Raw genomic sequence first — 19159 nt, 5'->3', positions numbered from 1 at the left:
CCGGTCTGTTTGTCTTCCGTTTGTCAGGCTTGCTACCTGTTGAGGTGACGCAGGAAAGAAAGCGTGTCTGCAGGTTGCACCCGTGGCTTCTGGCCTCCTGAGCACGGAGCCACGGAGCTGGGCAGTGTGCCCAGCAGGCTGTGAGCCCTCGGTGTGCACCTCCCGGTGTAGAGACAGCCCCCGATTCAGACGTCCCAGATTCCCTGGCAGGAATCCGCTGCCCTCGTTTGACTCCCAAGAAAGCCGGCTGTGTTTAATGACGTACAAGGAGCTTCCCCCTGGCCTTTTGTTATGAAACATGTCAAACACGCAGAAGAGGCGCAACACAGAGCAGTCACTCGCCCACGGCCACCCCGAGACCCTGCAGTCTCCGTTCCACCGGGTGGGGCTATTCTCCCTGTGCCCAGAGCCCAGTCACTCGCCCACGGCCACCCCGAGACCCTGCAGTCTCCGTTCCACTGGGCGGGGCGTCCCCTGTCCCTCCCTCTCTGTTGGTTGGTCCTACAGTTCCTCCCTCTCTGTTGGTTGGTCCTACAGTTCCTGCCCCGACTGCCAGTTCAGGTGCCTCAGGATTATGGCCAAGCATCCACCAGGCCTTGAGTTCTGTACATCTCAAACCCAACACAGGCTCGTTGGTTTTGTTGTTGTTGTTGTTGTTTTTGACAAGCAGAGTGGACAGTGAGAGAGAAACAGAGAGAAAGGTCTTCCTTTGCCGTTGGTTCACCCTCCAATGGCTGCCGCGGCCGGTGTGCTGCGGCCAGCGCACCACGCTGATCTGATGGCAGGAGCCAGGAGCCAGGTGCTTCTCCTGGTCTCCCATGGGGTGCAGGGTCCAAGCACTTGGGCCATCCTCCACTGCACTCCCTGGCCACAGCAGAGAGCTGGCCTGGAAGAGGGGCAACCGGGACAGAATCTGGCACCCCGACCGGGACTAGAACCCGGTGTGCTGGCGCCGCAAGGCGGAGGATTAGCCTATTGAGCTGCAGCGCCAGCCTGTTTTGTTTTTTTTTTTTTTTTTTTTTTTTTTTTTTTTTTTTGACAGGCAGAGTGGACAGTGAGAGAGAGAGACAGAGAGAGAAAGGTCTTCCTTTTGCCGTTGGTTCACCCTCCAATGGCCGCCGCTGCAGCCGGCGCACCGTGCTGATCCGATGGCAGGAGCCAGGAGCCAGGTGCTTTTCCTGGTCTCCCATGGGGTGCAGGGCCCAAGCACCTGGGCCATCCTCCACTGCACTCCCTGGCCATAGCAGAAAGCTGGCCTGGAAGAGGGGCAACCGGGACAGAATCCGGCGCCCCGACCGGGACTAGAACCCGGTGTGCCGGCGCCGCAAGGTGGAGGATTAGCCTATTGAGCCACGGCGCCGGCCTTGTTTTTTTTTTTTTAAGAGAAGCTTGTTGACACAGGACTGTGGCGGCGCCAGGTGGTGGCTTCCTGCAGGACAGCCTCCAGGGGCTCTGTGGTAGTTCTCCCACTGGGCCGCAGCCCAGCTCTGCCCTGACTGGCTTCGTCCTCGGCACGCTCACCCCACATGGCAGCACCGATGGCTCCAGGCTCATGTCATCCTCATTCAGCCAGCCTGCCCCCAGTGACCCTCACTGACCCAGCCTGGGCCCCATGCCTGTGCCCAGAGCCCAGTGTGACTGTGATTGCAGGGATGGCCCCTGGGACAGACTGGGTGCTGTCGCCAAGCCCGGGGGCTGCCGAGCAGAGAGAAGCGTGGCGGCCACCTCCCGTACTTCCCTTGGGAATGGGAGGGCCGCCGAGGCCCACAGGCATGCACGCAGCCCTTCCCGGGCCTGCCGCCACCTCCCAGGCCTGCGGGCTGGACGGTCCCGGCATCCTTCGCAGCCCTCATGATGTTGCTGTAGGTGGTGAGGGTGAGCAAAGGCGAGAAGCTCCGTGTCCCGGCTCAGCATGAGGTCCCAGGGCCAGTCCCAGCGGGGGGCTATGCCTTCCTCCCGCTGCCACCCTCTGCAGTGTCTGACCGCGCTCAGCACAGATCCCGGGAACACACCTGTGCACGCTCACGGGCGTGCTCACCTCCGAGAGGACAGCTGGGATCTGCGCACTGAGGTCTGGACAGAGATCATCTGTGGGGTCCACAGGCCCTCCTGGGCGAATTCATGTAATCCCACCCCCAGGGAGCTACCATGGAAACTGTGGCTCCAGTTACCCGATCTCGGGAGAGAGCGCTATTGACAGGACGGCCAGGCCGGGCTGTGCTCAGCCTGTGCGGGGCCTGTGCGGGGCCTGTGTGCCCCTCCCCGGCTGCCCACTGCAGAGCGCAGTGCCTGCGGGCCGTGTGCAGTCTCTGGCTTGTGACTTGCAGGGCCATCCCCGCGGGCTGGCCATGTTTTGTCTCAGGTGTAGTGGAAGAGGGCAGAGCTCTCTGCTGAGCGAGGGGAAAGCCGAGCTTGGTACAGTCTGAGGGAAGAGGAGGGACAGTGTCTAAGGGAGGAGCCCTCAGGCTCACGTGCACCTCCCCTGCCTGTGTCGCCTGCTCACCTGCTGCCGCACGCGACACCGGCCGTCCGCTCGTCGGGCAGCCAAGCTCGCTGCCTCCTCGGGTTGCTTGCTGTTACCTCAGCCTGGCCGGCGGCTTCCTGTCACGTAGGTTCTTGCTTAGATAAGTGTCACCTCTTTCTTGACACTGACCCCTCCCCCCTTCAAGGTGACCAGGGCTACTCTGTCTCATGCCACCCTGATCTATTGCCCAGGTCACTCTCGCGTTCTCTAGGTGTGTCTGAGTCCCTGGGTATGGCCGTGGCCACCGTGGTGGTGAGAGCAAGGACGCGAGCCTGCCTGTAGCCCTGGTCTGCCACTTGCTACCTGACTGACCTTGGACGGGCTGCGTCCTCTCGTGTCCCTCAGCGTCCTGCTGTGTCCCTGGGACGGTGGCAGTGTTGTGTCCTGCAGTTGCGGTGTGGGTCATCGAGGTGCTCTGTGACGAGTGCCGGGTCAGCGCCTGGGCGCGGTGCGTGCCATGGAGAGCTTTGCAGCCTCAGTTCGCCTCAGTGCCTGAGACCCCGTAGGCAGCTGATCGATCTTCACGGGTGCTCTCAGCAAGACCCTCGGGCCTGGCTAGGAGATGGCGTTGGGCAGTCTGGGACGTTGCTGATCGGAGTGGAAATGAGGCTGGGTCCCAGATGGCACTGCGATGTTTGGCAAAGCCAGCAGCTCCTGGGCTCCAGCCGCCCTGGCCAAGAGGCCTGGCCACTGTATGATGTGTTTAAGTGAATATCTTCCATCCGTGTTTGGTCAAAGTCAAGTCTCAGTGCTGCTGGTGGGTAGCCGTTGCTAGCCACTCGCTCTCGAGTGGGCCTTGCGCAGTGCCGTCCACCGTGTCAGCCAGCAGACAGTGGGGAAATCGCACCGTCTCCTGTCGCTACTCCACTGCAGCGCGCCCTGTTCCGTCCCGTCCCGTCCTTGGCTTTAGTGCTTTCCCGCGTGGACCGGCCGGTGCGGGTTAAGATCCCCAGCCTTCTCTCTTCTTGCAGTTTCGCGTTTGGCTCCCTGATATCTGCAGTCGACCCCGTGGCCACGATTGCTATTTTCAACGCACTGCACGTGGACCCCGTGCTCAACATGTTGGTCTTTGGAGAGAGCATCCTCAATGACGCCGTCTCCATCGTCCTGACCAAGTAAGCGTGGGGAGGAGAGAGCAGGCCGCCCTCCTCGAGCGCAGAATCCAGAGTCCCTAGACCAGAGGCTCGGGCGTTTACCCCGGTTGCGGGAGCAGTGGCCTGTCCTCGGGGGGCGGGGCTCCCCCGGGTCCTTCCCTGTGCGTCTGCCCTGGCAGGCCACGTCGGGCCACAGGAATATGTCAGGGTCCAGGGTGCTTCAGAGAGGAGAGCTCGCCGTTAGTGCTTGCTGAGCCCCGACGTCACCAGCGTCAAGGAGGGTGCTTACTAAGTGTGGCTTCCGGCCCCGCCCTCGGAACTTGGGATTCAGTGGGTCTGGGACGAGTCCCAAGGCCGTGGGGTTGAGGCAGGGGCCCCGGATGTTGACGCAGCGGCCCACTGAGGGGCCTGTGTCTGGGCAGCATGGGCAGAGCCATTTCACAGCTGTGCGGCGGGGCAGTCACACTAACGGCTGGCCCGCCTCCAGGGCCTGCTGTGTGGGAGCCGCTTGGTAAGCCGCAGGTCTCTTCCCGGGCTCCCGGGCGTTGCTGCCCTGCTTGCTGGGATCTGAGACGTGAAAGATGAGCCATACAGTGTCAAGAAGTCGCAGGGGAAAGGAAATGCATCTCAGATAACTTTCCTCGCTGCAGGGCGATTCCTTGCACTCTGCTTTCTGTGGTGGCCGTAACACGTGGGGAAGCCGGGGGGCCTGGGGAGCTGTGCCAGAAACGGCACAGTCCATCAAGGAAGTGGGGAAGAGAGCCCTGGTGTTGTCAGAGACGAGCCGAGAGACTTGGAGAGGCCGGTCTGGCGCTGTAGAACGGTCTGTCCTCTGGGGCGTTCCTGGCCAAGCACGACCACTCTGCGGTGGTTAGCGTTTTCCTGAGAGCTGATTGCAGACTAGAAAACATTTTATAGTGAAGAGAGTCCAGACTTGCATGCAGGCCACAGAGACGCCACCCGCCGCTGTGTGACCCTGGGCCGGCTCTGGCTCTGGCTCTCTGGGCTGTGAGTTCCTGAGCCATAAAGTGAGGGTGATGCTGCCTCAGCCTGGGCCCGGACAGGAGGAATGAAGAGTTGCACGGCACTGCCGTATACCACGTGGCACCCAAGCCCATCCCCCAGCCACCTTTTGGCCACGTGGGCCCCGGTGTTGCCCTAACTGCGGGAAGAGCCTACCAGACGCTGGTTGCAGGGATGCTCCCCAGACCTTAACAAAAAGCCAAGCCAAAAAAACAAACTCTAAAATACTTTGTTATTCTAAAGGTAATCCGTGTATTCATGTAAAATTTAGAAAGAAAAATGCAAGCACAAAGGGAGAAGTGTTCACACACTGCTGCTGCCTGGAGCTGATTGTGGCTCCTCATTGGGGCGAGCGCGCGGGTACTTAAGTGGGCTCATGCCCTCGGAGTGTCGGTCGCCCTCTGCACCATCGTGTTGCTGGTTATTCCATCATGTTCCTGGTTGTACGCTGACCGATCGCACCAGGTCCCTGTTGCTGGCTTTTTCTGTTTCTCTTAGCAGAATTTCTGTACCACTGATAGGAAGTTAGCATCCATCGTGCCGCAAGGCCTTTGAAAACCCTGATGGCAGCATTTCTCCTCTGGGATCCACTCTGAAAGCTGCTCAGCCTTCTGCTTGTTGCTTTTCTCTCACATCCTGGCTGCACAGACTGAACATTTGTGATAAGGACTTGCGCCCAACTTGGAGGTGACATCATGAGCTATTTTTGTACATTAGGAGCTAAACTCAAAAGCTTTGTCTCTGATTTATTTAAAGATCAGAAATCTGTCAGAAGTAGGACTGCTTCTGGGCCTTTTCCACATTTCTTTGCTGCACAAAGGGCCCAAGATGAGATCGTTTCTTTTTTTTTTTTTTTAAGATTTATTTATTTTGAAAGTCAGAGAGAAAATCTTCCATGCATTGGTACACTCCCCTAGATGACCACAATGGCCAGGGTTGAGTCAGGCCAAAGCCAAGAGCCTGGAGCGTCACCTGGGTCTCCCCCGTGGGTGGCAGGGCCCACACCCTCGGGCCATCTTCCACTGAGGTTCCCAGGCCATTAGCAGGGAGCAGCCGGGACACAGACCAGCACCCACGTGAGATGCTGGCGTGGCAGGCAGCGGCTTCACCTGCCACACCGAGATCTTCGTTTATAACAGCGCCACTACCAGCACTACTGTGAGTAGCCCGAGGCCCTACCTGGAAAGGCACCTTTGGAGACGGGGCTCACCTGTGGCGGTGTTCCCACGGCGGGACCTGGGCACCCGTGCCCACAGCGCTGTCAGCACCTGCTCTTGCACCCCCTGCACTGCGGAGAGCCGGCTGACTTAGGGATGAGCTCCCACCCTCTGCAAAGATGCCACAGGCCGGGGTCGCTGTCCGTCATCCTCGGGGGAGGGCCCTGTGCGCCGGATGCCTCTGAGACCAGGGGATGTGAGGGGCTCAGTCGGCACGGTGACAGCTGCGTGGAGGAGTGGACCAGGGGAACACAGCCAGGAAGGACCGAGCAGGGCTCCTCCCCCGTTGTGTGCAGAGCCCAGGAGCTGGGGCAGGGGGCTGCTAGCTGTCTTTTTAAAAAGTTATGTATTTGAAAGGCAGAGCAGTGGGGTTGGGGAGGGAGAGAGCTCTTCCGTGTGCTGGTTCACTCCCCAAGGCTGGGCCAGGCTGCAGCCGGGGGCTCCCACGGGCCCCACCGGGGTGCTCTGCCCCGCAGCCCGGCGCTGCCTTCGCACTCCCTGGGTTGTCAGGGGAGTCAGCCTGTGGAGGGCGAAGCTTCCAGGCTCCTCACGGGAGTGATGCGTTTGTCCTTGCAGCTGAATGTGCGAGCGAGTGACCCCTTTGAATGTCATCTCCTTAAGTGCCAGAAAGGGAACCGTCTTCTGTTTCTGCATTAGCCTGAGTTGCTGTGACTTTGACTTCTGCGATGACAATTCGCAAACTCCTTGCTGTGGACGAGACTTCTGGTTTTCCCCAGCTGCTGCTGACATGTGTGAACGGATGTGGAGGCAGTGTTGTCTCATTCCTTAGGGTGTGAGCGGGGGGGGGGAGGTGAGGTGCAGCCCCTACCGGAGCACCGGGGCCGAGCTCCTCCCCCACTGCTGCTCTAGCACCTACCAGGGCCCCTGAAAGGCAGCTGGGGCTGACCTGAGGCCTCGGGTCCCTGCCACCCACGTGGAAGACCAGGATGGAGTCCTGGCTCCTGGCTCTGGCCTGGCCCAGCCCTGGCTGTTGTGGGCATCTGGGGAGTGAGCCAGGGGTTGGGAGATCTTTTTGTCGCTGCGTCTCCCTTTCTCTCTCTCACTCTGCCTTTCAATTAAATAAATTAAAAAAATAATAATACATGTAGCAAATTGCCAGTCCAGACAGAGTCCCGATTCTGCCCTCATTTTTCTTTTTTAAGTTTTATTTTTATTTATTTGAAAGAGTTACAGAGAGAGGTAGACAGAGAGAGAGAGGTCTTCCATCCGCTGGCTCACTCCCCAGATGGCCACAGCAGCTGAAGCTGTGACAATTCAAAGCCAGGAGCTTCTTCCTGGTTCCCCACGCGGGTGCAGGGCCCGAGGACTGGGGCCATCTTCTGCTTTCCCAGACCATAGCAGAGAGCTGGATGGGAAGAGGAGCAGCCGGGACTAGAACTGGCGCCCATATGGGATGCTGGCGCTTCAGGCCAGGGCGTTAACCTGCTGCGCCACAGTGCCGGCCCCCATCTGCCCTCATTTTTCTTGAGCGCAAAACCATTGGCCAGCCTGGTTCTGCTGCCGACCCCAAGTGACCTCACCGCACTCCTCACCCTCTCTGGGCCTTGGCCTCCTCCTGGCGGGGAGAAGGCAGTGGAGTCGGAGCCCTGTGGGGGGGTGCTGCACACGATGGGAACGGTGGGTGGCCGTGGCCTTCCCACGCACCTTTCCCATGAGGGCCCTTGCTGGCTCTCCTGGGAGAGCAAGGAGATGGGAGGAGAAAGTTGGCTTCCTCTTTGCAGGGCTTCTCGGAGCCTTCGTTCTGCCGTGTCCCACCTTGACCTGCGCTGTCGGTTTCCTGGGTGTGACCAAGCCACTCTCCCACCCGAGACCATCCTGCTTGAAAAGGAAGTGCTGGGTGTCCCATGCACTGCTCCTGGTTCCATTCCCTGTTCAGCAGAACCGCACTGAGTGTCCTGTGCGTGCTGGATCTGCCTCGGGCTGTGGCCACGTGGCTGTGACCAGGAGGGACACAGGCATGGTTTTCACGTGCTGTGATCAACAAGTCAGGCCCACGAGAGGCTGCTGAAGGGCCAGGCGCCTGGAGAGCGTGGACTGGCCCTGGGTTTGAGGGATGGATAGGGAGCTAACTGGGGCAAGGGAGAAGGAGGACCCTACAGGGAGGTGCCAGTGACACTGTGGCCCTGCCCCACGCGAGGAGGAGAGGCCGGAGAGCAGTGGTGGGGAGGCACGTCAGCACAGGTGGTGCGTCGTAAGGCATAGTTTAAGCTGCCGCGTGGAGGAGGCAGGGACAGACCGAGGTGAGCAAGGCCCAGCCCTGGGAGGAGGGGTGAGGGAGGGGGAAGCAGGTGGATTAGAGAGCTGGGAGGCAGAGCCACGGGAAGAGCCCCCGCAGTGGAGTGATGATGGCTTTCCCTGTGGGAATAAGCCCAGCGACTGCTTCATGACTGCCGTTGACTGTGCTCTGTTGCAGTGAGAGGGACGTCCTCCCCAGCCTTCCTCTCTAATGCCTCCCAGCGCCCTCCCGTCGGCCCACCGTCTGACGGTGCTTCTCCGGCGGCTCCCTTCTCTGCCTCCATTTCAGGTTTATCACAGGATTCCCACTGAGCCCCTGGCTTCAGGATGCACTGCCAGAGCCCTCCTCAGCCCCCAGCCCCTGTCGCCGTCCCCCTGCCTGGCCACCGCCAGGCTCAGCTCCGGGAACCCGCACTGAGTTCCCACGCCAGGCCGCGTGTTTGGGCTCCCTGCTTTAAACATGCTGCTCCCTCACCCACGGGCGCTTTCCCTTGTCTCCTCCCCTGGTAACCAAGCCCGGCTCACACATCGTCACACACCCCCAGGCTGTCCGCTGGCCCTCGGGTGGGTCCTCGGCCTGGGCCCTTCCCCCAGGCTGTCCGCTCCCCCACCCCGCCCCGTTCTCACTTGGCGGACGGGGGGCACCAGGGCCGTGGCCCTCACCTCAGAGTGCCTGGCAGCTGCGGCAGTCGGGCCAGAGGAGGGGACAGTCAGCCTGGGACTGATCAGTGATGGCTGAGTGAGAGGATGCGCTGGGCGCCGGGAGCCCCGGGGCCCCTCGAGAACCGCGTCCATCACATTTTGACTTCTGCTTCCGTTTATTTCCTAGCACAGCTGAAGGTTTAACAAGGAAAAACATGTCAGACGTCAGCGGGTGGCAGACCTTCCTGCAGGCCCTCGGCTACTTCCTGAAGATGTTCTTCGGCTCGGCGGCGCTCGGCACGCTGACGGGCCTGATCTCTGCGCTGATATCCTTTGCCGGAGGCGCAGGCGCGGCGGTGGCGGCTCTGAGCAGGCCGAGCTCTGGCCGGTTCTCCGGCCCTCAAGGAGCCCAGCCCGTTGTAACCTCCGGTTTTGTGGAAAAGAGGAGCACTATGCCTAGCTTTGGGGTGGGAAACGCCCAACTCAAGGATTTAAAATGCAGCAGGTGCACTAGAGGGTGTCAGTTTTCTTTTTAAATATTTTATTTATTTATTTATTTGAGAAGTAGAGTTACAGAGAGAGAGAGAGAGAGAGAGAAAGGTCTTCCGTCCGCTGGTTCACCCCCCAGATGGCCGCAATGGCCGGAGCTGAGCCGATCGGAAGCCAGGAGCCAGGAGCTTCTTCCAGGTCTCCCACGTGGGTGCAGGGGCCATCCTCCACTGCTTTCCCAGGCCATGGGAGAGGGCTGGATCGGAAGTGGAGCAGCGGGGACTAGAACCGGCACCCATATGGGATGCCGGCTGCAGGCGGAGGATTAACCCACTGTGCCAGGGTGTCAGTTTTCAACCCGAGCCCTGCTGAGAGCATCCGGGATGTGGGCCACCAGGTGTGATTTTCCCCTCCCGCTAACTCAGGCTCCTGGGCAGAAAGTTGGAAATGAATTGCCTTTGAAAACATTGAAGGGCTAGGCCGGCGCCGTGGCTCAATAGGCTAATCCTCCACCTTGCGGCGCCGGCACACCGGGTTCTAGTCCCGGTCGGGGCGCCGGATTCTGTCCCGGTTGCCCCTCTTCCAGGCCAGCTCTCTGCTATGGCCAGGGAGTGCAGTGGAGGATGGCCCAGGTGCTTGGGCCCTGCACCCCATGGGAGACCAGGAAAAGCACCTGGATCCTGGCTCCTGCCATCGGATCAGCGCGGTGCGCCAGCTGCAGCGGCGGCCATTGGAGGGTGAACCAACGGCAAAGGAAGACCTTTCTCTCTCTGTCTCTCTCTCTCACTGTCCACTCTGCCTGTCAAAAAAAAAAAAAAAAAAAAAAAAAAGAGGCTCAAAGACCAGCCTTCTAAAAAAAAAAAAAAAACATTGAAGGGCTGAAGAGGGCTCCCAGCGTGCTCCGGCTCCGAGCTCCGGCCAGGTCCTTTGCGGCAGTTTGGGCGCTTCACCTCCCATGAGCTTTGCCAGCCACTAAGAGGCTTGTTAAGGCCACTGACGCCGTTAGTGCTGGAGAAAGTTCGTTCTGTTTAACCTAGGAGCAGGCCCCACCCCAGCATTCCGCGGCGCCTAAGCCCGTGTCAAGGAGAGACGTGGCTTTGTCCATGCGCAGTTTGCCCCACTGATGGCCTGCAGAAACTCTTGGCCTTTTGCGGGCATGTGTTCCTGCCGTCAGCTCCTTCACCCCGAAGTCTGAAGGCTGACAGCTTCTCCTGTTGTGCCAATAGGCAGAAGGAAGAAAGGAGAAAACTCGGTTCCAGTTGAGCGTTTTCCTTCGTGCCTCATAACCTAGTGGAGTGCCCTGAGCGTGCACGCACCGTGAGCAAAGTCGGGGCAGAGTCAGTGCCCAAGCCCCGTGCACGCACTGTGAGCAAAGTCGGGGCGGAGTCAGTGCCTGAGCCCCGTGCATGCACCGTGACTGAGGTCGGGGCAGAGTCAGTGCCCAAGCCCCGTGCATGCACCGTGAGCGAGGTCGGGGCAGAGTCAGTGCCCGAGCCCCGTGCATGCACCGTGAGCGAGGTCGGGACGGAGTCAGTGCCCGAGCCCCATGCATGCACCGTGAGCGAGGTCGGGGCAGAGTCAGTGCCCGAGCCCCATGCATGCACCGTGAGCGAGGTCGGGACGGAGTCAGTGCCCGAGCCCCGTGCAGAGTCAGTGCCCGAGCCCCGTGCACGCACCGTGAGCGAGGTCGGGACGGAGTCAGTGCCCGAGCCCCGTGCACGCACCGTGAGTGAGGTCGGGGCGGAGTCAGTGCCCAAACCTCGTCACGGGACACTGAACTGGGACATTGAACCCCAGCGAGAGGAAGTCAGGGCGGTGCCCATCCGTGCTCTGTCTGATGTCCTCAGGTGGGGGTGACAGCGCTGAGGGGCCCTGGCAGCGGGGGCTGGTCCTCTCTCTGGCTTAGTCTCAGCGTTAATATCCTTCTAACAGGCCGGCGCCGTGGCTCACTAGGCTAATCCTCCGCCTTGCGGCGCCGGCACACCGGGTTCTAGTTCCGGTCGGGGTGCCGGATTCTGTCCCGGTTGCCCCTCTTCCAGGCCAGCTCTCTGCTGTGGCCAGGGAGTGCAGTGGAGGATGGCCCAAGTGCTTGGGCCCTGCACCCCATGGGAGACCAGGAGAAGCACCTGGCTCCTGCCATCGGATCAGCGCGGTGCGCCGGCCGCGGCGGCCATTGGAGGGTGAACCAATGGCAAAGGAAGACCTTTCTCTCTGGCTCTCTCTCTCTCTCACTGTCCACTCTGCCTGTAAAAAAAAAAAAAAAAAAAAAAAAATCCTTCTAACATGACCGACGCAGAGCCAAGGAGCTTGCTCCACTCCCCGGGCCCCCGACACATTCCCAGTCCTCTAAGTCAGCAATTTTTCTTTTTTAAGATTTATTTATTTATTTATTTCAAAGGCAGTTACAGAGAAAGAGAAGGAAAGATATGGGGAGAGGTCTTCCATCTGCTGGTTCGCTCTCCAAATGGCCTCAATGGCCGGGGCTGTGCCAGGCTGGATCCAGGAGCCCGGAGCCTCTTCCAGGTCTCCCCCCGAGAGCGGCGGAGGCCTAAGTACTTGGGCCATCTGCTGCTGCTTTCCAGTCCAGTGTTTTTTAAAAGAAAGTTCTTTCATTCTTTAATTTGAAAGGAGAGACAGAGATCTCCCACATCTCTGCTGGTTTATTTTCCAAATGCCTGCAACAGCCAGGTCTGGGCCAGGCTTGCCGGGGAGTCATGGACTCAGTCTGGGTCTCAGACCCCAGTGGGTGGCAGGGACCCAGGTCCTTGAGCCATCACCTGCTGCCTCCCAGGGTGCACATCGACAGGACGCTGGAATCCAGAGTGGAGCTGGGACTTGAACCAGGCTCTGGTACGGGACGCAGGGTCCCACACAGCGTGTACCCGCCACGCCGTACACCCGCCCTAAGTCAGCATCTTCAAATGAGTCAACTTGGGCTGATTCTCATTCTGCCCAGTGTTTGTCTCCGGGCTTTAGTGTCTCAGTGTTCTGTCGGATCCCCTTGCTTTAGTGACGGGCTCCCTGCAGAGAAAGCCCCATAGGGACGAGTCCTCCCTCGCAACCTAGGGTGTCCCAGGATCCTGGTACCTGTTGTTTAGCTTGCGAAGACAGCCGTCTGTGACTTCTGTCTGCCGCCGGCTGGCGCTCGCTTCTCTTTCCTTGACGCTGGCCCACGTGCTGAAGCACATCGACTTGAGGAAGACGCCGTCCCTGGAGTTCGGCATGATGATCATTTTCGCGTACCTGCCATATGGGCTCGCGGAAGGGATCTCGCTCTCAGGTGGGTGACAGAGGCCTGGAACTGCGCTGTCAGGCCGGATAGAAGGGCTTCTGTGGGCGGGGTCACTCCCGGTCGCCAGAGCCAATCAGAGCTCAGAAGAGCGCAAGCCGGAGAGGGGGGATACATCTGGGGGCAGGGCCGCCGGATCCGGGGGCTCGCTCACTCCGTTGGTGTCGTTGGTGTCGTGGCCACGTTTTGTCCCTCCCGCCTCCTCTCATTTCCCCTCGTCAGCTGCACGACGTGGGCGGGAGGTTCAGCCCGGGAAGTCCCCCCCACCCCGTTTACTGATGAGAAAACCCCTGCCAAGAGAGCGGAAATACGCTGCACAAGGTCACAGCTGCATTCTCACCCGCTGTCTTTGACTCATGAACTGGCACCCACCAGCCCCTCTAACACAGCTCCCTCCAAAACCCAGAGGGGCAGGCAGGGGGTGGCGGCAGCCCAAGGATATGAAGGTGGCGTCTGTGGGACACACCTGGCCTGCAGTCGGCTTTTTTTTTTTTTTTTTAAGATTTATTTTATTTATTTGAAAGGCAGAGTTACAGAGAGAGAGAGAGAGAGAGAGATCTTTGATCCACTGGTTCACGAGCCAGAGTGCAGGGGCCCAAGCACTTGGGCCATCTTCCACTGCTTTCCCAGGTGCATTAGCAGGGAGCTGGATCAGAAGGGGAGCAGCCGGGACTTGAACCGGCACCCACATGGGATGCGGCACTGCAGGCAGCTCCTTTACCCGGTACGCCACAGCGCCTGCCCCTGTATTTGACGTAACATTCCTGAGATCCTAAGAAGGTGACATGCGCTCAGGGTGCAGGGGCAGTGAGATTCGGGGTGGACCGTGTGGCCCGGTGCCTTGCGTTGCACCTGGGGAGGAGGCTGGCAGTGCCCTGCGTCAGAGCTGGTGCCCGGCGAGGACAGTGCGCACCAGCTCCCGGCTGGCCGCTCAGCCCTGGGCCACCAGACTGGGCTTAGTCGGTGTCCCCACCCACAAGTGGGCGGGCAAGTCTGCACCCAGTTTCTTAAATTGATGGTGAGGATGCCATGTTTGCACGCATCTCGGAGTTCTTACTTTCTCGTTGCGGCACAGCGGATGGGTCGTGTGGCCGTTCGAAGGACATTGGGTGTTTCCAGATTTGGACACTGATGCATTTACTGTTAGTTGTCCAGCTTTGAAGGTGGTCTCCCGCTGACCCATGACGTCCGTGACTGTTTGCTGCGTGATTTGTTTTGCTTAGCGTCTCTTGCTGTGTCTTCAAGTTCGCTGAGCTTTTCTTGTGCTGTGCGGGGTCTCCTGTTAATCTCATTTCAGCTTTCGCGTTCACACACAGAGATGCCCTCCGGGTCATTGCTGCAGCCTCCACGTCTCGCTCCTCCATATCCTTGGGCCCGGGAGCATCCGTGTAACAGCTATTCAGATACCTCGTCCCCTACCTGCGCCATCTGCGTCAATCCCACACGCGTTCTGTCCGTTAACTTTTCTTCTACTCCTGGTCTTTGCATTTTGCATCCGACTTTTGATTGGATGCCAGGCACTGCTGCTGAGCGTGAGATCTCGTATTGTTTGTGAGTTCTGGCCATTTCTTTCCGTGCGTACGGAAGTCCCTCGGGATCAGGTGAATCCGTTTGAGGTTTGCCTTTGGACGCAGGGCGAGCGGGTCCAGAGCAGCACTTGCTGAGGCAGTGCCCTGCCGCGCTCTCCCCGAGTTCTCCCCAGGTCACAGGGCCCCGCCGCGTTCTCCCCGAGTTCTCCCCAGGTCACAGGGCCCCCGCCGCGTTCTCCCCGAGTTCTCCCCCGGGTCACAGGGCCCTGCCACGTTCTCCCCGAGTTCTCCCCGGGTCGCGGGCCCTGCTGAGTTCTCCCCCAGGTCGCGGTCCCTGCCGCCATCTCCCCTGGGTTGCGGGCCCCGCCGCATTCTCCCCAGCTGCTGGGATTTTGTCCCTCGCACACAAGTCACTCAGCCAGAGATTCAAGGGCGCTTTGCTGCTGACCTCCAGAGCTCTTTCCGCGGCTTCCCCGCGGGAGTGAAGTGTGGCTGTGTGGAGGCTCCCGCAGGGACCTGACAGCAGACCACCGAGTGGGAGGTCCGTGCGGGAGCCCCGTGCACAGTGTGCGACTCCAAGGGGGTCCAGATGGTTGACGCTTAAACGGCCTCTTCGCAGGGAAGGGGAGGGGGGAGAGATTGCTGGAGGCGTGAGAAAGTAGCTCGGAGTTGACGTCCGGATCTGCCGTCTGGGGACGGTCGTTACCTGTGACGGGTGGGCTCAGTGTGGCTGCAGCCTCGGTCTCCTCCGCGGGAGCTGACACTTCAGGGGCAGGTGGGGGACAGCTGTGTCCTCTGCGTCCTCTGGCCGGTCCAGTGTGAAGGCAGAAACAAGAATCAGGGGCCTCCCCACCCGCACGGGGGAGAGGCTCAGGAGGTGAGAGTGGAGGGGGAACACTGGTTCTCAGGCACACCCAAGAACCACACTTGGGGTGTCATTTCTCTGAGCCCCAACATTTCACGCCCCACTCTGGCGGAGGGGGACCCAGACTGCTCCTGCCCCGAGCCGCCTTGGGTGTTTCTTCATCCAGCTTTGTGTGTGTGCATCCCCCACGCGTGCAGACCAGCACTGGTCCCAGGCTGCTGGCCCAGCGCCGGGCCCCTTGGCGCAGCCACACAGGCTGTGGGCCCCTGGACACTGGCACTGAGCCCCACTGTGATCTGCCCGCAGGCCGGAAGCCCAGCAAGGGGCCGCAGCAGAGTGGCCACCCTGTTTGCTTCCCTTTTGTCCAGAGTCAGAGAACTGCCAGCGCTCCTCGTTGTTTCTGGCGGCACAGCGATTTGCGTAGCAATTATCTTCCTGGGCTCAGCGAGAGTCCCGGTGGTTCTTGTGCCTCAGACAGACGGAGTACTCTCTGCTGCAGCTCCGTCTGGGGTCACCCAGGGCCCTCTGCAAGCAGGTCTTGCCAAGGAGGAAGCAGAGGGGACTGGCTGTTGTCACTGGAGAAAGCTCTGTCCCGTGGGGTGTGTTTCTAAGCCTGAGCCAGCTCGCTGGCCGTTTCATCCAGGGTCCTCCACCAGCCTCCCCCTTAGGTTGACTTCGGTAAACCTCACCCGCGAGTCACCCACCCAGCCCCGCTGTCCTACCGCGGTCTGTGCGGTCTCCCGCCCTTGAGATGATCCGTGAGCACCTGTTGGCAAGGACGTGTGTACTCCGGCCCCATTTGGGATTTGTGAGGAAGACAAGGGGTGGGCTTTCTTGTTTTTCCTTCTGGGCAGCCGGGCTTTCTGTCAGCAAGATCCCATTTCCTTAGGCGCCTTGCTGCCCACACTGGGGACAGAGAGAGCCACGCAGGCCAGCAGCAGGGGCGGCGCCTGGGGGAGGAAGCAGCCACATTGGCCCTGGGAGAGTGTCATCCAGAGTCTGTGGAGAGGCGCCTCCTAGTGGCAGGAGCATGCGAGTGGGAAGCGCGGTGGTTTTGCTGTTTCTTGCCTATCGGCTGCCCCTTTTCCTGACCATCACAAAGGACCAGTGGTGAGTGGCCCCACGCAGGACTTCCCCACTGGGGTCCCGAATCACGGGCTAGCTAAGCACGTAATGTCAGGGCTGAGGCGCTGCCGGAGCCAGACAGCCAGGGGTGAGTCTCGGCTCTTGTTCTCATTAGCTGTGTGACCTCAAACTACAGACACAGCACTCTGCGTATCCACTTCCTGGGTCCTAGCGTAGGCGCCATAAGGGGGCAGGCCTAGGCAGGTGAACGAGAGGGCGGCCACGAGAGGCCCCGGCTTGCCCTTGGTCCAGCGTTCTGTCTCCCAGCAGGATGAGTTAATAACACCCTGTCTCCCATCCACTGTTTCACTCCCCAGATGGCTGCAAGAGCTGGAGTTGGGCCAGGCTAAAGCCAGGAGCCAAGAACTCCATTCTGGGTTTCCCACGTGTGCACAGGGGCCCAGGCACTTAGACGTCCTCTGCTGCTTTCTCAGGTGCTTTAGCAGGGAGCAGGATCAGGAGCAGAGCAGCCGCGACTCTAACCAGCATCCCTAATGGGCTGCCAGCATTGCAGGCTGCGACTTAACTCCCTGCACCACGTGCAAGCCCCGTGTTTCTGGAAGTGAGCCCCAGCCGTGCTGTCAGCCGGGTCCCTGCCGACCGGGTGAGGTCCAGGCCCGATGGTGGTCTCCCCCCTTGTATTTTTAATGGCGTGCGTACTCGCCTGGTGTTGCAGGGTCGGGAAGGGTCAGCTGTCCTGCGGTCACCTGCAGGAATGGGCAGAGAGGAACAAAGGAATTCAGAGCCAGGCTGAAGGTCCCCGCCGTCGGGAGTGGCTTTGCTGCTGGTAGCGCAGGGCTCCGGAGCCCGCTCGAGCTCCTGGCTGTCTGCGCGGTACCCGGAGCCAGTGAGCGCCTCCCGCCCCTCCCACGTACCTGCGCCGCCCTGCGGTCTGAGGGGAAGCGCTGCCCCAGGCTCCTGGTCTGGACTCCTTTGTAGGGAACACGAAAGAGCGGAGGAGTTTGCCGTGTCCTCAGAAGCTGGGAGAGGAAGTGTGCCAGTTTCTGCTATCACCCGGCCAGCACACACGTGCTGGGCGACACCAAGAGCAGGTTGCCTGCACTCCTGTAGGGTAGTGTGCATACAGTAGGTCTTGTAGGGTAGTATGCATGCAGTAGGCTGTGTGGGTACTGTGTATACAGCAGGCCACGTTAGGGCAGTGTGCATACAGCAGGCCATGTAGGGCAGTGAATGTACAGCAGACTGTATAGGGCAGTGTGTATACAATAGGCCATGGTAGGGCAGTGTGCATACAGCAGGCCGTGTAGGGCAGTGTGCATACAGCAGGCCATGTAGGGCAGTGTGCATACAGCAGGCTGTGTAGGGCAGTGTGTATACAATAGGCTGTGGTAGGGCAGTGTGCATACAGCAGGCCGTGTAGGGCAGTGTGCATACAGCAGGCCATGTAGGGCAGTATGTATAGTAGTGTTTGTCCAAAATGAAGCTCCTGGCTTCAGCCTGGCCCAGCCCCAGCCATGTTGGGGTTTGTGGAATGAACCAGCAGATGGAAAATCTCTGCTTTTCTAATAAATAAGAAAGAAATTTTGGGCCGGCGCCGTGGCTCACTAGGCTAATCCTCCGCCTTGCGGCGCCGGCACACTGGGTTCTAGTCCCGGTCAGGGCACCGGATTCTGTCCCGGTTGCCCCTCTTCCTGTCCAGCTCTCTTCTGTGGCCCGGGAAGGCAGTGGAGGATGGCCCAAGTGCTTGGGCCCTGCACCCCATGGGAGACCAGGAGAAGTACCTGGCTCCTGCTATCGGATCAGCGCGGTGCGCCGGCCGCAGCGCGCCAGCTGCAGCGGCCATTGGAGGGTGAACCAACGGCAAAAGGAAGACCTTTCTCTCTGTCTCTCCCTCACTGTCCACTCTGCCTGTCAAAAAAAAGAAAAAGAAATAAATTTTAAATAAATAAATAAGCTTTAAAAACAAAATGGCATCCTTTTCTAGTATAACAGTAACGCGTGATTAAGGGAAAATCGGAAGGTAAGGTGTTTAAAAAGGCCATCGGCATCTCGCTGCACTCCGAGTCCAGATTCTTAATGCTCCGCGTCAGCCCCCGAGTGGTTTCTCTGTCCCCGCGTCTGCCGGGGCCAGCGCCAGCGCCCGCACACGCCTGTTCAGCCCTGGTGCCGTGAAGGGCGCGGACACAGCTTCTCTCTGCTTTCTCTCCCCACGGGAGCACCAGCGGGTCCTATTGGTTCCACCGTACAGATGAGAAAACAGGCTGGGGGAGGGGCGTAACTTGGACCGCCCGCCAGCCAAGCCAGCAGAGCGGGGGCCCTGGGCGTTTTCCTGAGCCCCTCGGGCTGCGGGGCCGTGTGACCTGGGGTCGGGCGGCAGGTGCTCCTTGGTCTGCTCACGTCTGCGCTCTGCCCCGTCCCCTGCAGGCATCATGGCCATCCTGTTCTCTGGCATCGTGATGTCGCACTACACGCACCACAACCTCTCCCCGGTCACCCAGATCCTCATGCAGCAGACCCTGCGGACCGTGGCCTTCCTGTGCGGTGAGTCGCCCCTCGGCGCTGGCCGTGGCCTCCCCAGGGCAGTCGCCTGCCCGCGCCCCGTCCTCGGCGCTGGCCGTGGCCTCCCCAGGACAGTCGCCTGCCCGCGCCCCATCCTTGGTGCTGGCCGTGGCCTCCCCAGGGCAGTCGCCTGCCCGTGCCCTGTCCTTGGTGCTGGCCGTGGCCTCCCCAGGGCAGTCGCCTGCCCGTGCCCTGTCCTCGGCGCTGCCGAGATTCTCCCTGGCAGCAGAGTCCCTCGGGGCCAAACGCTGCTCTGTTCCCTGGCTTTGCAGTTCTGTAAAGCAAGCCTAACACCCGGAAGTGGGACATTCGACACTTGGGATTTTAAGACCCAAAATGAGGAGCGCAACTGACCGCGAACGTCTTAGATGTGCATTTGTCACGTATGCAGGAAACATTTCCAAAAACATATTCCTTGGAAAGGACACTGGTGAGGTTGCATGTAAAAGGCTCCAGAGTTAAAAAAAAAAAAAAGGAGTTGAAAATCCTGGGTTAAATCGAGTTAACAAAGTCATCAACTGCAGATGTTGCAGTGACCGGGCAGTGGGACTTCCAGGGGGGTGAAGTTCCGGCATTCCCCAGACTT

At 60.0% G+C, this 19159-nt stretch overlaps 1 protein-coding gene and 1 long non-coding RNA gene across 3 annotated transcripts in view; one reads left to right on the top strand and one right to left on the bottom strand.

The window, feature by feature from the left end:
* Window positions 1-19159, top strand: part of SLC9A8 (solute carrier family 9 member A8) — a 76613-nt gene that overhangs the window by 45931 nt on the left and 11523 nt on the right. For both annotated transcript variants that reach the window (XM_070051707.1, XM_051844933.2), the window contains 4 exons: window positions 3496-3639; window positions 8944-9082; window positions 12420-12525; window positions 18439-18555. In XM_070051707.1, the coding sequence (XP_069907808.1) occupies window positions 3496-3639; window positions 8944-9082; window positions 12420-12525; window positions 18439-18555 (506 nt within the window). The remainder of the gene's footprint in view (window positions 1-3495; window positions 3640-8943; window positions 9083-12419; window positions 12526-18438; window positions 18556-19159) is intronic.
* LOC138844280 (uncharacterized) lies at window positions 13017-18442 on the bottom strand. The gene is made up of 2 exons (XR_011379841.1): window positions 16929-18442; window positions 13017-16760 (listed from the first exon to the last, which is right to left on the bottom strand). It is a non-coding gene; the product is annotated as an uncharacterized lncRNA (long non-coding RNA).

This window comes from Oryctolagus cuniculus, chromosome 11 (assembly GCF_964237555.1).
Source record: "Oryctolagus cuniculus chromosome 11, mOryCun1.1, whole genome shotgun sequence".
NCBI classification, from domain to species: domain Eukaryota; kingdom Metazoa; phylum Chordata; class Mammalia; order Lagomorpha; family Leporidae; genus Oryctolagus; species Oryctolagus cuniculus.
This window is presented reverse-complemented; position numbering and strand designations above follow the sequence as displayed.